Source organism: Sphaerodactylus townsendi, linkage group LG02 (genome assembly GCF_021028975.2).
Source record: "Sphaerodactylus townsendi isolate TG3544 linkage group LG02, MPM_Stown_v2.3, whole genome shotgun sequence".
NCBI classification, from domain to species: domain Eukaryota; kingdom Metazoa; phylum Chordata; class Lepidosauria; order Squamata; family Sphaerodactylidae; genus Sphaerodactylus; species Sphaerodactylus townsendi.
Window position 1 is genome coordinate 56,420,411 of NC_059426.1, and position 20,443 is coordinate 56,440,853.

At 41.2% G+C, this 20,443-nt stretch overlaps 1 protein-coding gene across 3 annotated transcripts in view; it reads left to right on the forward strand.

The window, feature by feature from the left end:
- HEG1 (heart development protein with EGF like domains 1) overlaps positions 1 to 12,273 on the forward strand; it is a 64,620-nt gene extending 52,347 nt beyond the window's left edge. For all 3 annotated transcript variants that reach the window (XM_048484787.1, XM_048484789.1, XM_048484788.1), the window contains 6 exons: positions 1,146 to 1,280; positions 5,286 to 5,328; positions 5,461 to 5,498; positions 5,806 to 5,893; positions 8,163 to 8,337; positions 10,789 to 12,273. In XM_048484787.1, coding sequence (XP_048340744.1) covers positions 1,146 to 1,280; positions 5,286 to 5,328; positions 5,461 to 5,498; positions 5,806 to 5,893; positions 8,163 to 8,337; positions 10,789 to 10,938 — 629 coding nt within the window. In that variant the 3' untranslated portion in view covers positions 10,939 to 12,273. The remainder of the gene's footprint in view (positions 1 to 1,145; positions 1,281 to 5,285; positions 5,329 to 5,460; positions 5,499 to 5,805; positions 5,894 to 8,162; positions 8,338 to 10,788) is intronic.
- Positions 12,274 to 20,443: the final 8,170 nt, after the last annotated feature.

Sequence of the window (20,443 nt, forward strand, 5' to 3'; positions counted from 1 at the left end):
AGCATTTTGGGAGGCATTTTCAGCTGCTGGGGGGGAGGGGGCAGAGGGGCAATATCTCAGTCTGCAGATATTCTTCTTTCTGTGTATCTTTTGTTGGGGTCCAAGCTGCTGTCAGGCCCCTTCTGCACAGGCCAATAAACACAGGTGCAGGGTGTTAAATAACCTGTTTGGGGGGGCTTCACACAGATCCTGCTCCCAAAATGATTCTGCCCCATGTTATTTCCCCTAACCCAATTTTTTTTTAATTGCTAAACTAGCGATTCTTTTTTTAAAATCCTGGGTTGGAGCCTTTCCCAAGCTAACGGCCAGGCAGAAGGCGCTTTATTTGCCTCCCTTTTCCTTTTTGTTTTCAATTTTGTGGCTGGCATCTGTGTAGCTACACAAGTGCAGGTGGTTGTATCAGGGGACATCAGAATGGCTCTGGGGGCTCATTTGTGTTTGCCTGTGTGGGTGAGAAGTAATTTTAAAAAATAGATGTGTCTCCATGCAAAGGTGTGACAGCAACCTGGATTGTTTCTGTGGGCTCTAATTGCTGCCTGCATGGATGCATGTGAACGTGAAAACAGGAAAACGGGTTTCTTTAACCCAACTGCAACCTGTTATACATTTGCTGTGCAGAAGGGGCCTCGGTGTGTCTGTTGGTGGGGTCCTAGCTGCTGTTGATGTATTTCAAAGAGAAATAAGCCCTTGATTTGAAACGATACTATTTTACGGGAGGAAGAGGGCTTGTTCAGATACCATGTTGTGTAATTTAATGTCACAGAAAAACCTGTTGGGTTTGTGAGAGAAGTTGTTAATTTCATTGACACTTTAAAAAATAAACTTTTTACCAGACACTATCTTTTGGGGACTATAGCTTTTTTGCAGGAACTGCTAGATGAGTGAGAGTTAGATAAAAAGAACATGACTGCAATTGGAGTCATTCTGTTTGCATGAAACAAAAATAGTGTGTTTTAGTTTCTTTTTAAATATGTGAGGACTGTACTGGCTTGTACTGTAAGCTATTTCAGAGGGGAACAATGGAATCAACCAAGTCATATAACCAGAATGTAAACCCAATGTAGTATTTAGAGAGAGAGATTCCCGTCAAGGTACACATTTTCTCAGCGCGCTTTTGATTTCCCCAATGTTCTTCTTTGTGATAGCTGGCGGTCTATGCAAACACAAAGATCCAGAATGCGACAAAGAAACTTCTGCATGCGTGGACTTTGATGGCATTGCAGATTGCCAGTGCAAGCCTGGATACTTCAGATACAACAAACTGGATCATTCCTGCAGAGGTATTGTGACTACACAGTTTAATCTTTTGGTTCCAGTTCAAAGGATTTTCTGTGGATCAGTGTGGGCGTTTTGTATGTGTCCTTGCATGGTAAGAAGCTCAGTTCTATGAATAAGTATTAACAGCTCAGATGTTCTCTGGTTGGTGCTGGTTTTTGTGTGGTAGAAATTGGGGATATCTTCTCTTAGTTTCTCTCGGTGCAGCAATAATATTATCTTTCTGTATGGCATGCTGTGTAAGCCTGAAAAATCCAATGAAAAGAATAAAAGAGGGCAGGCCAAGTGAGAGGTCTGTGGCAAACATTCCGTTTTTAGAGAGGGCATTGCACAGTTATTTTTGACTCTGCTTTGTCTGATCTCCAAGGGCAGCAAAGAAAAACACACCTTGCTTTCTGATGCACACTCCTTTTCATTGTAGCCTTCATAGTTTATGAACAGACATAAACATTTTGCCCAGATTTTTTAAAAGGTGGATAACACATTCACATTCATATGCCAATTATTATGTTGGACATTATTGATCAAATTTAGATACTGTAACTTCAGAATAACTTGTTGTCTATCTGTGCATGTATGTAGCTTTTTGCTCTGTCCTCTATTACTTTGAACCATATGGATATATCTCTATGTATGGTGTAGATTTTAGTATTCTGAACTCTGCAAATTCTGTGATCCATAAATCGTTTGATTGCCTATGTCAAAACGTTATAGTGCAATTTTAAGGATAATTATACCATTTTTATAGGCTCTGGTAATGGAGTAATTGTATTTTGGATTGTACTGTTAGTCTAGCACAGTGGTTCTCAACCTTCCTAATGCTGCGACCATTTAATAGAGTTCCTCATGGTGACCACCAACCCTAACATTTATCCATTTTACAGATGGAGAACACTGATGCAGAGAGTCTTAGGCAACCCCTGTGAAAGGGTCGTTCGACCCCCAAAGGGAACGCGACCCACAGGTTGAGAAGCAGTTCATATTTTCCTCTCTTCAGTTCCCCATCACACATAGTTGCCTCTTTGCGTGAGCCCCAGACTGCAGAAGGGCTGCATCAGTGTTCAGAGTGATGGGATACTGACCAATAAAGTCCTCAATAAAGTGAATATGAACAGAAGATTTTAGGTGTTTCTGGGATACAAGGTTTGTCCTATAAGGTTGATCCTGTAGAGGCTCTAGCAGTCTCTGATTATGAGGCTTTAGAGAGGAACCCAAATTATAAGAAGCAATTCCCTTCTTCCCTCAATCCCTTCACATTGTTGTACAGATTTTCCCACTTCCCAGGATATTCACTGCTTCAAAACTCTCTGTCCTCAACCACATAATCAGATGTGAATGATGTAAAATTTCCTGCTTGTCAAAAAGTTGTAAAGAGGGAGAAAATGTTGTCAGGCATGCCTTTACCCACAACACTACAACTGCTTTTTTTATGCAACTATTTAAAAAAATCAGGACCTTTGCCCTCCTTGGTCTCTGGTCCGTCATCTCTTTCTCCACTTTTTGGCATAATAATAACAAGAATAAGGTATTTTTGGACATTATACACATACACACACACTTCAGCTTTTCTGCTTTGAAACTGAGACATTGTGGAGCTGAAGATATAAAAGATTATAATAATGTAGTAGAGACATAAAGACATCTTGGAGAACGTGTTTACCCTGTAATGATGGGAAGAGAGGACTCATGTATGTGTTAGAGGATTTGTCCCACTTCTCCCCCTTCCCACAGGGTATATAGGGTAATGCCACTCAAGCTCTGCTCTTTCTCATCATTTATTGAGGGCTTATGGCATCAGGAGTGGCTCTGAGTGGAGAGTAAGATGAGTCTGCTACTGGCTCCTACTTCCCTTTGGGCAGATGGTTATTTTCAGGCAGACTCTCACCCAGTAATTTAGACAACTGATATCTGATGGGAGAAGGGGAGGAGAAAAAGAAAAGGGGGAGGAAAGGAGCCATTTCTCCACAGAAGGTTTCAACCCTTATGCCATGGTAAGCCGTCCTGAGCCCTTTGGGGCTAGGACAGGGTATAAATATAAACATAAATTAAATGTAAAAGAAAACACTAGGTGGGGTTTCAACATTTAAATAAGTAAATAATATTTTTGTCAGTGGAGTGCTAAGATAGAGGTAAGACCCAGCCCACTCTTCTGTGTAAGTTTGAATCTAAACCATTAATTACCCTTTAAATTTTCAAAAAGCAAAGCTGTAACAAGGGGAAAGATTATTTGCTATGTTGGTCATAAAGGGGAGGAGACGCTAGTTTTAACACTTTGCTTTTAATATTTGATAACGGCAAATATAGACTTAACAAATTTTCTTTTTTAATAAATACTATCAAAGGCGAAATCTGGAATGACACAAGGCATACTATTATGTGTATGTTTCTCCTCCTATAAAAATTAGAAGCGGTTTAAGGAGGCTGTAATCTTGAGTAGAGGCCCAGTAGGGGTGACTAGTTTCCCAACTGCTTTTGTTCCTGTGGAGAAAAAGTCTTGGGTATATGGGGAAAGAGTAGCTGAGGGGAATATTTCAAGTTGGGAAATGACTGGAGGTAAAGAAGTTAATCAGTTTCACTCATACTTCTCAGGCTGCTTTGCTTTAAAAAAATGAGAGAAATTCAGGTGTAGTTTCTGCCATGACATTGTTATGGACCAATACTGACTTCTACTGGGCAGCTAGTTTAACTGCATCTAGCTGCTTTTCTCAAGATTACTTTCATTTGCTTTTCTCTGGACAGTTTCTCCTCCCATTATCGACCATTAACATGGAAAACTTCATGTGTGTTCATTAAATGTGTGACATCATATCCATACATTTGGTGGTCCCTTGAGCTTTCCTTTGAGCTGGATCCTCAGTTGTTACAAGAAAACAGAAGCACACACATAATACATACTTGCATGCATGTGTGCATGTATGTGTGTGTATGTATATGTATGTTAAATAAATAAACATATTTACAGTTGGGGGTTTGGAACCAGCCCTAATGGGGGCTACCAAATAAGGCACAGCCTTGGACGACTTCTCTAAAACCAATGAGGTTGCAGCAAGGCCAAAAAACAATCTCAATGCCCATCTCTGCCTGCTCATTCTCAACTGTGGCATCCTTGAACTGGTCTCCGGCTACTCCTCCCAAACAGTTGATGGAGGGAAGGGCCCAGGATATCACAGGATATGAATTGCCAATGGAACCTAAAGACACTTTAAAAAATATATAGATTGTACCTGAAAGCATAGAATTAGTTACAGTTTTGATTAATTTTATGAAGAGCCAGTATTATATAGTGGTTAGTATGTTGGACTAAGATCTGCTAGAACAAGGTTTGATATAAGAAGACCTCAGTAGATTTGTAAACAACTGATTTTTGTTGAACATTGGAACACAAAATTCTCTAATTCTGTACAACTATACATATTGCACCCTGACCTGGGTAGCCCAGGCTAGCCCAATCTTATCATATCTGAGAAGTTAAGCAGGGTTAGTATAAGATAGACCACCAAGGAAGTCCAGGGTTGTGACACAGAGGCAGGCAAACTACCTCAGAACCTCTGTTGCCATAAGTGATCTTCAATAAGTGGCCTTAGAGAATCTCAGTAATTATTTACTGTTGATTGACTGGAAGTGATCTCAGACTGGATGGGTCAAGTCTGTTGAAGAATGTGTAGAATCATTTGTGGTGTGCTTTCTGAAAATCGCTGTAAATATTGTTGGGCACCTGCAACACTGGTTTTAAAGTCAGCTGGTATGGTGTAGTGGTAAAGTGTTCAACTGGGACCTTGGAGGCCCAGGTTTGAATCCTCCAGTTCCCATGGATGCTTGATGTGTGCCCTTGAGACAGTCACACACTTCCAGCACCAACCGACCTCCCAGAGTTGTTGTGAGGATCAAATGGAGGTGAGGAGAAGAGAAGAAAAGAGCTCCGCCCTCAAACCTTAAGTAACTGTCACTCATCGTATACTCTTTGTCTGCCTGTGATGTGTGTTCATGGACATTTTCTCTCTTTTTTTTAGCATGTGAAGATGGGTATAAACTTGAGAACGACACTTGTGTGAGGTATCAGAATTTATAGAACTAATTATCCTTACTTCCCATCCTCTACCCCTAAATAATTGCTGTTTCATTATTTTGATATTGCTTAAGTTAATGTTTATCTACAGAACATTTAATGTCTCTTTTCTGTTACAGTTGCCCATTTGGATTGGGAGGATTCAACTGTGGAAATCGTAAGTATCCTGTGTAGCAGCAGCCTACACTCTGTCTTACTGATGCATTAATATTAAGCAGTCCTTATTATGCCCCTAGTTAGATTTTACTGTAGCAAAACTGATTTTTTTAGTTCCCTCCAAGACACAATATCGCTCATCAACAAATGAGCTGAACCTTCTTCGCACCAGCCGAATGTTTGTGCCCATTCCACAACACCGCAGCAGCAAAGGGCTAAGGGGATACAGAAGGGAATAGGCAGGAGTCAGGGAATTTTTACTGTAAGAGAAACAACTTGCCACTGATTCACCTCTGTTTCTGTTTTAGCTTATCAGCTAATAACCATCGTGATTGCGGCTGCTGGAGGAGGACTTCTGCTCATCTTGGGGATAGCACTCATAGTCACATGCTGCCAGTAGGTATCCTCAGCCCCAATGTCTGGGCTTTTTAAAGATATTGTATTGCATAAAACCAAATTTATTTTCAGTTTGGAGGAAAATCTGACATTTTTGTTGAACATCAACATACTTTGTAAAATTAGCACTTCTGTATTTTTTGCAAAAATCAGGGATGTTTAAAGTTTCAGAATTACACACAAAAACTTCAAAAAGTGACATGTCAGGCAATGGCATAGCTTCCACAGGGCGGGGTGGGGACAAATGCCCCAGGTGGGCCCCCGTTCGGTCATGTGGGGGGGCATTTTGCCCAGGCACCATTTTCCCCCTCTACACCTCTGATGTCAGGAGTACTAGGTTGATGAAATCGTAATAATCTATGTATATAAAAATGGAACCATTCGTTTGTTGCTTCGAGAATAACCCCGCACCTGCTGGCCCAAATGCTCTGAAAATTTCACAGACACGTACTCATTCCCCTGACTGTTCTTACGTACTTCCTGCTGTCAGACAACACACCTGAGCCAGGTAAAACATCTTTTTCCTGGCGTACCAGGCCATGAAGCTGCCTGTGTGTAACTGTCACCCTTAGAATGTTTGTGCCCTTAGAATGTTCACTCAGATGGCCAGTTATGAGCAGTGAAAACAGTACATAGGCAATAACTCGAGTGGACTTGAAACACATACACACGTTGCCGTGTGAAACGTCAGGTGGGGTTCCCACCCTCACACACAGGTACCTTTCACTCTCTGTTCCTCACCCACTGCTACCACACAACACACCTACTCTCATACACATTCAGCGGAGGGAAAGGGAAGGGATGGAGGGGGAGGCATGCAAGGGAGGAGAAGTGAGGGAGGGGACAGAGAGTGAGGGGTGGCATGCAAGGGAGGGGAGGGAGCGGGCCCAGCATCTGGATATGACCCACCCACCCTAGCAGAGGGAGATGGGAGGGGGAGGGGTGGCATGCAAGGGAAGAGAGGGTGGGAGAGGGAAGGGACAGAAGGGGAGGCATGCAAGGGAACAGAAGTTAGGGAAGGGAGAGAGTGAGGGGTGGCATGCAAGGGAGGGGAGGGAGGGGGCACAGCATCTGGATATGACCCACCCACTCTAGCAAAGGGAAAGAGGAGGGAGGTAGGGGGAGGGGTGCCATGCAAGGGAAGAGAAGTGAGGGAGGATGCAGTCACACACATCAATGACATCGCACAGTATCAGCGTGCGCGTTTCCATGAGAACGTACTGCTGGCCTCTGCAATTTATTTTCTGCTACTGTTCCTTTCCCCATTTTCACCACAATGAGCCACAGCAACGTGTGGCCAGGCCCCACTAGTAAAAGCATAAATATGGTGGAAAAATTCCCCCCTCAAAATAAATGGTTTTATATGTATTTTATTTTTATTTAAAACATTTTATGCTGCTTTTGGACATGATAGGGTCCACAAGGTGGTACGCACAAAAAGTTTAAACATTTGAAAAATTGAAACATTTAAAATTATAAAATAATTCAATACAACATATAACAGTCAGTACCAGAAAAGGGTCAATAACTATTATCAGGGATTTGCCAAATGAAACTAATAAGTCTTTATCCACAAGTGGAAGACACCAATAGTGGGAAACAGAAGAACCTCCTGGGTTTCAAAGTTTTGGTGCCATGGCCAAGAAGGCCCTTTCCCTGGTTGCTGCCCATCTAGCCTCAGATAGTAGTGGCAACCAAAGCAGGTCCTCTAAGGATGATCAGAAGGAGTGGGTAGATTCATATGGGAGAAGGTTAAGTTGTGTTGGTCTCAAGCCATATCGAACTTTAAAAGTCAAAACTAATATTTTGAATTGAGATGTAAATTGGTAACCTGTGTAAATGGAACCAGACTAGAGTGATAGTCTTCAAGGACAGGCTCACATAGAGTGCAATTCAGTAATCTAATTAGATGTTACTAGGGCATTTGCTACAGTGGCAAGATCTTTCCTACCCAAGAAGGGCCACAGCTGGCTCACCAACTGAAATGGGTTAAAGATGCCCGTGGCCACCCCTTCCATCTGTTTATCCAACAGGAGGCCTAGATCCAAGAGCACCCTCTAAACTATGAACCTGCTGCTTTAGGGTGAGTGCAACACCATCCAGGACAGGGGATAACCCATTTCCTGGGTCAGACCTTGCTCCCACCAGTAGCACCTCTGTTTTGCCAGCATAAAGTTTCAGCTTGTTAGCCCTTATGCATTCCAAAACTGCCTTCAATCATCTGTTCAGTATCAGCAGCCTACCTGTCACTTTACTTTTTTTCTCCCAGGAAGAATAAAAATGACATAAGCAAGCTCATCTTCAAAAGTGGAGACTTCCAAATGTCACCTTACGCTGAATACCCCAAAAACCCTCGAGCTCAGGACTGGGGTAGAGAAAACATTGAAATGCAAGAGAACGGAAGCACTAAAAACCTATTACAGATGACGGATGTTTACTATATGGTAATAATTCTTGAACTTGTTGTTATTGTTTAAATTATTGGGAGATCTGGAGAGACGCTATACTTGCTTTGATCTAAGAACTTTTATCATGGGATAATTTTTTAGCATTGGAAGCACAGACGTATCTTCCGATGCTTCCAGATAAACATTAATACAACACAAGAATTATGGGAGGTAGTAATTGAGGTATAATTATATGGCACATGTGGTAAATCATTATTCATCTACCAAGCTATAGAAATTTGAACTTGGAGTGAAGTGCACTGCAGTCTACTGATCATACCGTGTAACATGACTCCTCTGTTTGCTCTATGCCTCTTGTTCAGTGCAGTTACTTAGGGGACAACGTCACTGCTTTTAAAGGGGACAGATGTGCCAGTGTGGCCAATTCACAATGGTCACCTACCTATATGCAACAATAAACCACAACGGGAGGGATATCTGTAACAGTATATGGAACAATCTCTCCTTTACATCCGCCAATCACACAGTATTTATTGTTTGGTGTCACAGCCTGATGTAGGGACTGGAATCTGAGCTGTATTGTATTTTGACATTTCCTGCTTCATTAACTTTCAGTTTTGAACAAAGTAGAAACTGACCCTGTAGTGGCCGATGTCCCCCAATCAATTCACTATTAACATTTCCCAGGATCTCAGATTCTCATTTTTGCCATTGGCATCAAAGAGATATTATTCCCTGGACATGTTCACAACCTTCAGTTGGGTTAAGAAACCAAAGAAACTTCTTTCCTGACACAAATGGTTGATGTCTCTGGATCTAACACTCTCATCAGGCCTGATAACAAAACACTTCCCAGGAGTGTCTCTTGAGTGCCTCCCACACATAGGCCAAGCTTGAACTTCCTAATTCCAGAAAAGGATGGTATCCTCAGTAATGCCTCAGAGTGCATCAGACCAGAATTCAAAACAAATCTGCTAAATTGTTTTATGTGACTACTGCTCTGACTTCCCATACTACAGGTCCCCAACATTTATTTAGGCAAATAAAAATGTCAGGACAAAGCTAGGAGATGTCCAGATAGTTCATCAATGATATATTTCCCGATGTTGGATCAAATTTGCATCATTTCCCAGGTTGGGTACTCAAAGATTTTGAATTGGGTTGGAGACAGTAAGGGGAATGCAGAGAGAGAGAGGGTGGGGGGCAGTGTGTAAATGAAGTGACTCTGAAACACTACCTATTGTGATAGTACATAGAGATACTTCTTTGCTATGCTTTCACCTCACTAGAACTACGACCTTTGTTTACAATGTATCTTGCTGCCAAATGCTGCATTTTAAAATTTTAATCCACCCCCCCCCCCCCCCCCCCGTTTGTTTCCAGAAACATTTTTCCTTCATTTTTCTTCCATTGTTTTCTGGAGTATTTTTACCACAATGTATTTTTCAATCCATTTCTGAGCCAGCTTCCGTTCAGCATGTGATCATGTTGAAACAGTCTTTATTTCTTCACCCCACCAAACACCTGGGCCTTATCCATTTATTTGTTTGTTTGTGTGTGTGTGTGTGTGTGTGTGTATGTTTGTTTGTTTATTGGATTTTATACGCTGCCTCACCCCCAAAGGGCTCAAGGCGGCTCACAGTCATAACATACTCAATAACAGTAACATAAAAACATAAATACAAGTTAACCCTATAACCACGTAGTCGCCCAATCTCCCCTTGAGCCATCTTCTCCTTAACTTTGTTCTCTGTTTTCAAAAGGAATTTAAAAATATGTTTCTCTTTGTCATATCAAACTACCAATGTAACGATAGGGCACAGACACAAGCCAGGGCGATTGTGTGGCAAGCTTTGCATGCAGAAAAGACCTATATTTGTTTGTTTTGGTTTTTGCTACCAAGTCACACTCATAGAGGTCCTTAGTGGAGCTTTCAAGGCAAGAGTCATTCAGAAGTGGTTTGCCTTTGCCTGCCTCTGCATCACAACCTGGTATTTCTTGGAGGTCTCCCATCCAAGTCAGAGTTGTCCCTGCTTGTCAGAGTTGACCCTGCTTAGCTTCTGAGATCTGACAAGATCAGTCTAGCTTTTCTAGAACTTGTAGAGAACTTGTCAGTCTAGAACTTGTAGAGAACTTGTCTAGAACTTGTCAGAGTTGACCCTGCTTAGCTTCTGAGATCTGATGAGATCAATCTAGCTTGTCTAGAACTTGTAGAGAACTTGTCAGTCTAGAACTTGTCAGAGTTGACCCTGCTTAACTTCTGAGATCTGATGAGATCAGTCTAGCTTGTCTAGAACGTGTCAGAGAACTTGTCAGTCTAGAACTTGTCAGAGTTGACCCTGCTTAGCTTCTGAGATCTGATGAGATCAGTCTAGCTTGGGCTATCCAGGTCAGGGTTCTTCTTGTATCACTATTACATAAATGATAAATGGAACTTAATGATTAATTCTTTCCTTCCTTCCTACTTGTCTTTGTCTATGATTCTAGCCAACAAACCTACGGAACCCTGAACTAGAAAGAAATGGACTGTATCCTCCTTACACTGGTTTACCAGGTACCCGACATTCCTGCATCTATCCTGGGCAATACAACCCTTCTTTCGTTAGTGATGACAGCAGAAGACGAGATTACTTTTAAGTGACTTGCAGGAGTGGATATGAAAAACGGGGAAGTTGTCACAGGCTACGCCTTCTGGGTACACTGTGCCATTAGACAATTCAAATGCTGTCACAGGACCATGCAAAAGAAGGACTTTGAACTCTCGAAGCACATAGAACAGAGCTACCTGAAAGGAGCCAGTTGAAAGCAAGCAGAAAGAACACCTCCATTTGCAGCTCTGTGGGAAGCAAGCAAAGTGCTCGTGGCATTACTGCGGGTGTTCTTCATTTCTGCTTACCACTAATGACTACACGTAACGAGAATATTGATAATAGATCACTAAAACAAAACTAACCAGCAAACACTATGGATGATACTCTAAACTGAATGCCACTAGGCTGTGTTGTGTTTACAGATAATAATCTTTAGTGCTGTGTTTGTATTGCCCACCTTTTTTATGCAGAGATGCAACCATTGGAGAAGACCAACATGGAGGCAATCTAAAATGGATTGATTTGTCTAATGTGGCTAAATCAAAATTTTTATGCAATCCTATTTCTCCCCACAGCATTTCCTAATGGGGAAAAAGGGGGAAATCCCAGTTGCATCCTGGTTAGACTTTGATATCTCAACATTCTAAAGAGAGTGTAGCAGTCAGAGACTTATGCTGCATGCAGGAAGCTGGCATTTTTTTGAGCAATGCTTGGAAGGTACTTATCAGTGATGCAGACTCAAAAATGAAATGGCGAGAAATCAGGTTTGCAGATTGTGACTTGTTGCTCTAAAGTGCAAAGTAGGTGGTGACGAGTGCAACGTACTCCCACTCCCTGAAGGGAGACAGAAGCCCAATAGGGGGAAGCGTGTTGTGGGGGTGGATGTCTGATAGCTGTTGTTGGCCTCACTCACGCACACACCAGGTCTTTGGTAAAAAAATCCTGCCAGAAAAACTAATAAGCTGTCACCATTTCTGAGGTAATAATGGAACTTTTAGAGGCTTTTAACAGTGGAAAACAAAACTAGATTTTATTTACAAGCTTTCATTTCAGTTTGATATTACAGAGAGGTTCTTAGGCATTTCTGGTTCTTTCAGGCAGATATTTACTTAGATGTTACAGATGGAATGCAATTTTACTAAAATGGCTGTTTCAGTTTTAAGATAACTTCACACATGCACAGGTGTCTCTGTTTTCAACATGGTCCTGAACACACTCCTAAAACACCCACCCTTAACTCTGTAGGGAACTCACACTGGTTTGGGACAGATTAAGCTCTGGGGTTTCTCTAAACCAGCGGTTCTCAACCTGTGCATTTGACCCCCTTTGGGGTCAAATGACCCTTTCACATGGGTCGCCTAAGACCATCGGAAAACACATATTTCTGATGGTCTTAGGAACCGAGACACAAATAATTTTATTGTTGGGGGTCACCACAACATGAGGAACTGTATTAAAGGGTAGCAGCATTAGGAAGGTTGAGAACCGCTGCTCTAAATCGTCACTTAACTCTGCCAGTTAAGCTAACACACCCTCATAAACTCTCTGTGATCCGGTATCTAGGTGTGGTCTCTTCATGAGACAATAGCCAAGCTCTCTGTGTGGTTTTAGGAGTGTTCCCGTGAAATAAGCTTCCCTCTTGTTTTCCACCACCACAAGACCTCCTAGCCTCTAATGAAAACAAGGATCTTTCCTCTCAGTCTTTGAGATCTCTTTGAGAACACTGGCCCCCTAGCCGTTCTCCCTCTGTCTCTCACTGCCTTTAGACACGATCTCCAACTGACTGAATCTGAGGACTGACATGATCTGTCACACAAGCTCCTTCAAAATCTTTTCAATTGCTTAAAACTCCCCTTTCTGACAGGCTTTCTTTGCTTTTACAAGGGCGAGCCCGCCCTATCTCTGACTCCTGACTACCGCATTGCAGCCAACCAATCAGGTTGATTTCTCGTTAACACTTGGTGCTCCTGCTCTGGCTGAACTTCACCTTTTCAGATTAACCCCTTTAAATCTGTCAAAATGAGTTTTGTTTCAAATTAAGTGATTAATCAATTGAGAGTCAAAAGAGATGTTGGAGAATCCATGGTCAGATTTTCTCAGTCAGTTGTGCTGGAGTCTGATATCTGCTGAGGCTACATTGGAAGGAGAAAGGAAATGTAATCCTTTCATAAATCAGAGTGGGCTTCCCATATTGGTATATACCTTTAAAGAAAAAAAAAGAAGGTAAAGACAGATGCCCATCTTTTTTTCTTTCAAGCTAATAAAATATTTTATTCCATTTCTATTTACTTTATTTGTACTCTGCCTTTCTACCTACAGGGGACTTAAGGCATCTTACATTGTTTTTCTCTAGCATTTAAAATGTATCTGGCACTTAAAAGTCCATTCACTCTAAGTATAACGTTTAGTTGGCCCTGAAAAAAATGCATTCTTTGCAAATCGAATTAGTTCTGTTTTTAGAACATTTGACAACTAAGCCTTGATGGTATTCATCAGAACTATAGCCTATGATATTTGCGGGGAGCAGAATTCAACATCAAATGTAGGGATGTAAAATATAACAACTACTTTTGTTGGTATATTTTGCAAACCTAAACTGAAAAAAAAAGAGAGCAGTTGGTTCCATGCTATTCTAAGTTCTTTTGTTATGGAGAAGCTGCATAAAAAGGAGTAGTTTCGGATTGTGTTCAGTTCCATTCCATATTATAGCTCTGATCCAACATCTCCAGTGGTGAAAGGGATGGGTTGTTTTAGCTAATTCCTCCTTCCCATTGCAGATTTCCAACTCTCACCCTGCAGGCTATTCCTGGGGAATGGGTTCCCCCTGTTCCCCAGGAGCTGCACTTTAGGGGCATTTGGAGTTTCCAGCCATGCTCCTCAAATGGAAATCTCTTTTGTCTGCAATTATTACTGGTGATTGAAGCTTGTGATTTACTTCTGGCTACATTTAACAATGTGAAAAATCCTGCAGCATGTGTTATTTATGATTGGATGGTTGGTCTTACATACTAAGTGAATAGTATGTACGTATCTTGATCCAACAAGGCAAATGGATCTATACATGCAAAAGGGTTCTATGTAGGGTGTTCATGTAATGATAGTCACTAAATGAGGTTCACTCATGCATCCCCCCCATAACATGTGGTCCGTACAGTGAGTTCTAACTGAGCTAACGGTGCAGAAAAAAGCAGCAGTGAATGCAACCCACCCCTTCATGGGAGGAACTATGGCTGCAGACCTTTATTTCATGTGGGGGAAGAAACCCAACTGTAGCAAACCCAGCCATTAAAGAGAAGATGCTATTTTAATGTTCACCTGGTGAACAAAGTTGCCAAACAAGACAAGTCTGCTTGAGCCTTTCACAGTACAGTCCTAAACAGAACTGTATCTTTCTAAGACCATTAAGACCAATGGGCTTAGAAGGGCCAAACTTCTAAGACCATTAAGACCAATGGGCTTCAAAGGGCACTTATATCTACAACACGAACTTAACCAATCTTAGTACACATTTCATTTCCCAGGAATACCTGGGAACTGTAGAACTGTAAAAAGAGCTATGGATTTCTAACAGCTCATTTCACCAGAAACCATATTTGTATTGTAGCTATACCATTGAAAACATGCATAATGTTGTGCCTCTAAGTGGAAGTTTCCGTAGTGATGCAAAAAAGACAGCAATAACAACTTTCCTTGAGAGGGGACGACTGGCAGTCTCAGGCTTATCTGAAAATATACATTTGTAATTCTTTGATACAAGGCACTGGCCATTTTTCATATGCTAAAGATAACCTCTATAGGATATCCTTTATAATGTGGAAAGCTTGAAATATTTTTGATTCTATAGTATTGGTGGGAGGTGGGGGCACAGACTAACTTCACTTACTTGAGATACAACGCATTCGAACCAAGTGAACTGGTCTCATGTATGATAACATGTTTATGATTGTGACCTAAATAGACGTAGGTTGGAGTCATTATTTTGTCTAAATTATTACTGATTATAGTGAGAGATGGGGAGATTAATGTGTACTTTTTCTTTTATTGTTTCACAGAAAGGCTTATGGAATGTCAAAGACATGTTTGAAATACTGTATCTGTTAGAGAGTTATATCTCTGTTAACGTGATTCTGTAGAAAATTTGAAGGAGAATAATCTTGGAACCAACATATATAATTCTTGACAACCTGCTCATTTTTAAACAAAAGCAATCAAGTTCTTCTGCTATCTACATACCAAATTACACTGTTTATACTTCTCGCCTATCAAAACAGAGCCACTCTCACAACAGCCTTCAGCACTGCATTTGATGCCAGCCAAAGCAAGAAGGGTGTGGCCTTGGTTTATGCCTCATGATGACTCTGAATGTACATTAGTTGACCTGTGGTTATGTGTTGTACATTGTTCTGGATTTCAGCTTTGCATACCTGTGAACATAACTTCTGAGTTGTTTTGTTTATATTTTATTTTCCAACACAGTGTTATTTAAAGTTGCATCTTATTTGAATCCTCCACTAATGATACAGTACTATAGTTGCAAGGCATAATTTTTAAGGATTGGATTATTTTTATACCAGCATCCAACACGTTTTAAATCTGGCGTTCTAGTCAGTATAATAAAAGAACACAATAAAAACGTTAATAACAGTCTGAATCTTGGTTTTTATTGAGGTGGACAAGATAACATGCAAATATCAAGTAGCACATGAATGGTGTTTTCCTCAGAGGGATGGGTTGTGTAACCTCCTGCTGATACAATGCAGTCACAGTAGGGCTTCAAAATGGCAAGTTGCCTGATAGTTTTTCTGTCACAGATCCCTCACAGAGGTCTTCCCCATCCTACAAGGGCTTAAAATCAACTGAATATTGTTATAATAGTATAACCCACGTGTCAAGATTCTCTTAATTTCCAGTTTTCATTGTTTTAAAACGCAAGTCTCTACCCCCCTTTGGTTATGATGCGCTTTCCCCCTTGCATCTGTGCAACCAAAAGGGACAAAGACTTTTTTTAAAAAAATGATGGGAATTCAAGGACTATGAAACATAGATTGTTATAATGATGCTGAGTTGCCATTGTGGAAATGGCTGCTGTGTTGGTAGAAGCAAGTAAATTGAACTTTCCCACTCCCATAGCAGTCATCCAAATGCTGCTGCAGGCTTTCCCAAACATTTTCAGTAAAGCAGGTTTGGGAAAGTTCAGGGAAAACCTGGGTGTATTCTGGGAGGTGCCACGATGCACCCAATGATGTGGGAGCAACTGAACAGCATTGAACCTGTAAGGAAATGGCCAAAAGGTGTATCTGACAGGATATTTCAGCAGATTCTCCACAAAGAAGATTGCCAGGTAATCCCAGTAAATTATCTTTTGAAAATGGACATTGAAATACATTGGTTTGGGATCCCAGATATATCTGACCTCATTAATTCATTGGTTCAGGATCCCAGAATATCCGATCTCATTAACTGGGTTCAAAGTCTATGAAAACTAGCTGAAATTCCATGTGACAAAATGTTGCCTTGAATCCTACAGAGGATTTGGAAAGGAGTGGGAATTTTCAATTCTTGTCTTCCCATGATACTATTTCTGGGGTTCTCCTATCCTCCAGAAGTCATCCTTTTGGAGGGCATTTGGGGCTGCAGCAGGAGTGTGAGAAATTCACACTGCTTCTGCCCCAGAAATTTCCAGTGTATCCAAGTTCCAGTAAATGCAAAAGAAACAAGATCAGGTACCCTTTCATAGACATTGCAACCTATGCTAAACTTACAGATTCCATGATCAGAAATCTGGTGTCAGAATAGGGAACAGTGTAATGAATAGCACAAGTATTTCCAATCTGCAAAGGCCTTCAGCAATATCCTGCTCCACCAAAATCTTTCTTTGTGATACTGATAGTGGGGCTATGATTTGGCAATTACAATCTAGGCCTTATAAACCTATCACTTTTTCCTCAGGAAAATGAGTCCATTCCATTACACGGCGTAACTCATTAGCAAGGCAACTGAGTAGCCTCATTTAAAAGTGTGTGTTTAGCAATCTGCATAGAAACATGAATCATTTTTAAATCTTACTATGAAAGACACTTATTAAACCCACTAGACAGATCTAACTAGACAGATCTAACATATAGATCTAACATTTAATCTCCTGCTACTTGTTTAAAAGATCATTCTTGCTGTACCACTATGGTGTCTGTGGAATGCAATGACTAAAACATAGAGGTGCCATTCCAGGGAAAGTTAGCCACAGGAACCAATGGAGCAAATTGATCAGAACTATCCTCAGTCATATATTTATTTATTCATATTTGATTTTTACCATGCTTTTAGTTGTGGGAGACTTAAGAGTAGCTACCCTGTTTCCCCGAAAATAAGACATCCCTTGAAAATAAGACATAGTAGAGGTTTTGCTGAAGTGCTAAATATAAAGCATCCCCCGAAAGTAAGACGTAGCAAAATTTTTGTTTGGAAGCATGCCCGTTGCCCAGAGCATGCAGCTGTGGAGCAGAAAAATAAGACGTAGCGCATCTTTGGGAGCAAAAATTAATATAAGGTACTGTCTTATTTTCAGGGAAACAGGGTATGACGTGGAATTCCATACTTCCCATAGTGCATGTCTTTAAAACCTAGTCTTTAGTTCTCCAAGATAGATGAGGACATGATTTTCAGTGAAAAATCAGTGTGTGGTGCTCAACAGTTTCCCTCTCTTGGCGTTTCCCCTATAACGGCCCCTCTGCCATCTACTTTTTCACCTCTGCAAGTAGGTTTCCTGACATCTCAATTGGACTGCGTGTGTTCTTCACTTTTGCTCACCACTTGTAACAAGAATTTGATAACAGGTCACTGAAACAAAACTATTCAGCAAGGACTATAGACGATACTCTAAACTGATTGCCACTAGGCTGTGTTGTGTTTACAGATAATAATCTTTAGTGCTGTGTTTGTATTGCCCAACCTATTATGCAGAGATGCAACCATTGGAGAAGACCAACATGGAGGCAATCGAAAATGGATTGATTTGTCTAATGTGGCTAAATCAAAATTTTTATGCAATCCTATTTTTCCCCACAGTATTTCCTGATAGGGAAAAAGGGGGAAATCCCAGTTGCATCCTGGTTAGACTTTGATATCTCAACATTCTAAAGGGAGTGTAGCAGTCAGAGACTTAACGCTGTATGCAGGAAGCTGGCAGCGTTGTTTTTTTTTTTTTGAGCAATGCTTGCAGACTCAAAAATGAAATGGCGAGAAATCCGGTTTGCAGATTGTGCCTTGTTGCTCTAAAGTGCAAAGTAGGTTGTGACGAGCTTTGTTTCAAAATAAGTGATGATCAATTGAGAGTCAAAACAGATGAGATGTTGGAGAATCCATGATCAGATCTTCTCAGTCAGCTGTGCTGGAGTCTGATATCTATTGAGGCTAAATTGGAAGTAGAGAATGGATTTAATCCTTTCATCGGCACATGGTTTTGTAAATCAGTGGGCTTCCCACATTGGTATATACCTTTAAAGAAAAAAAAAGGTAAAAACAGATGCCCACCTTTTTTCCTTTCAAGCTAATAAAATATTTTATTTTTTTTCTATTTATTTTATTTGTACTCTGCATTTCTAACTACAGGGGACTTAAAGCATCTTACATTGTTTTTCCCTATTTTGTTCTCACAACAACTCTGTGAGGTAGGTTAGGTTGACAGAGGGTGACTGGCCCAAGGTCACTTTCAAGCCCAAGAGAGGGTCCATACTGATTTGAGCCAGGGACGCTAGAGAAGGGGTTCTTTGAGTCATATTTCTGCCCAGTTATAATTTCCCTTTATACCAGTAAGAAACATAAGCCATGCATCAGACTGAAGACCTCTGTTGACCAGCTCTCTGTCTCCAGTCATAACAGCTATGAAATGAAGGCCATGCCTCACATATGGGGGAGGGGAGAGGAAGAAATTATCCAAAGGTGCAGATTAATAGCCCCATCCAAAGGGGGGGCAGCTTCAGGGAGTGGCACGCTGCCACACCAATGCCCTTTTAACTGGGCAGTGCAGCAGATTAAGGCTACTTGGCAGCAGGGAGGCTTTTTGACTTCCCCTGTGCTGCCAGAAATCCTCTTTTGGGGGGTGGGGGGGTGGCCAGGCACAGCTGCAGCACGGCAGCCGGCAGCCCAGCTTGCGGATGGGGCTGCCTGACATTGTGAAGATAGCTGTGCCTTATTTTCACTAGCATTTAAAATATACCTGGCATTTAAAAGTCCATTTACTCTGAGTGTAGTGTTTAGTTGGCCCTGAAAAAAAAATGCATCCTTTGTAAACCGAATTAGTTGTTTTTAGAAAATTAGACAACTTAGCCTTGATGGAATTCATCAGAACTATAGCCGATGATATTTGTGGTGAGTGGAATTCAACTCTGAATTTCAGGTTCATTTAAAAACCTGAACCCAAAATTTACCAGTTTTCCCTGCCTAGGCTTCTCAAGTCCACAAAGACGTGAGAAGCTACTGCAGGGAGACCTTCAACTGAATGCTGAGCTGCACGGTAACCAGCTCTGCATTAAGTTTTCTTCCTCCCACACATCTTCCCAAGTCCACAAGGACTGCAGAAGCAGTGGCAGTGGCAGGCAGGGAGAACTGATTGCTCAGCTCTACCACACTAAGCTGAACATTCAGTTCACCCCGCCCTCCCCCCCCCCCCGCATCATTTCCCAGGTCCACATAGACATGGGGATGCCAGCAGAAGGGAGGAGACGTTTCTGAAGTCTCCATGGACCTTGGAAATGGTGTCAGGAGGAGGTGTGTGAGGCTTGAGCTCCAGCCAAAAAAGCCAAATCATGTTTGACTTTTTCGGACCCAAAGCTGTTCAGCTCTCTGCTGTTTTGTGTTTTGTGGTATTTTTTGTAAAGGGAAAACTTTTTTAAAAAGCTGATATGGCTTTTTCAAATTCTTTTGATGATTCATTTTTACCAAATCACCACTAGGTGTATGTGGTGCTTCAAGGCCAAAGTCTCAAGCAATGTTAAATGGTAATTGATAATGAAGAATTATTTAGTTTGGCTAAAAATAGTATGCCTAAGTTTCATGGTAATAAAGAGTTGCCTTGTGTAAAGTATTATCTTCAAGATATATAAACTGGACTTTCACACCAGGAAGCAATCCATAAAAGAAATAAGACATGTTGCTAACACTTCACTTCCCCAGCATATCATCAGTAGATTAATGTTTCAGGAATGTGCCAGTCATACTATTCTTTACACATCTGTTCAAGCAATCTTCAAACTACATTCTGGAAACATGGTCTGATCCTGAGATAATTATGTACAGTGGTTCAGCCATCAGCATTCAGGCTACCCATTCATTTCAGTGAGGGGAGTAGTTTTCATGCAAATCAATGTGTTTAACTAGAATGGATGATTGAAACCTAGCAGGTGGGGTAGTAGTGACTAGATTTTTTAAAAATGGATTAGGGAGCAATTCTGTTCAGAAGTAAGCCCAGAGGTGGGATCCAGCAGGTTCTCACAGGTTCCTGAGAGTAGGTTACTAATTATTTGTGTGTGCCAAGAGGGGGTTACTGATTGGTG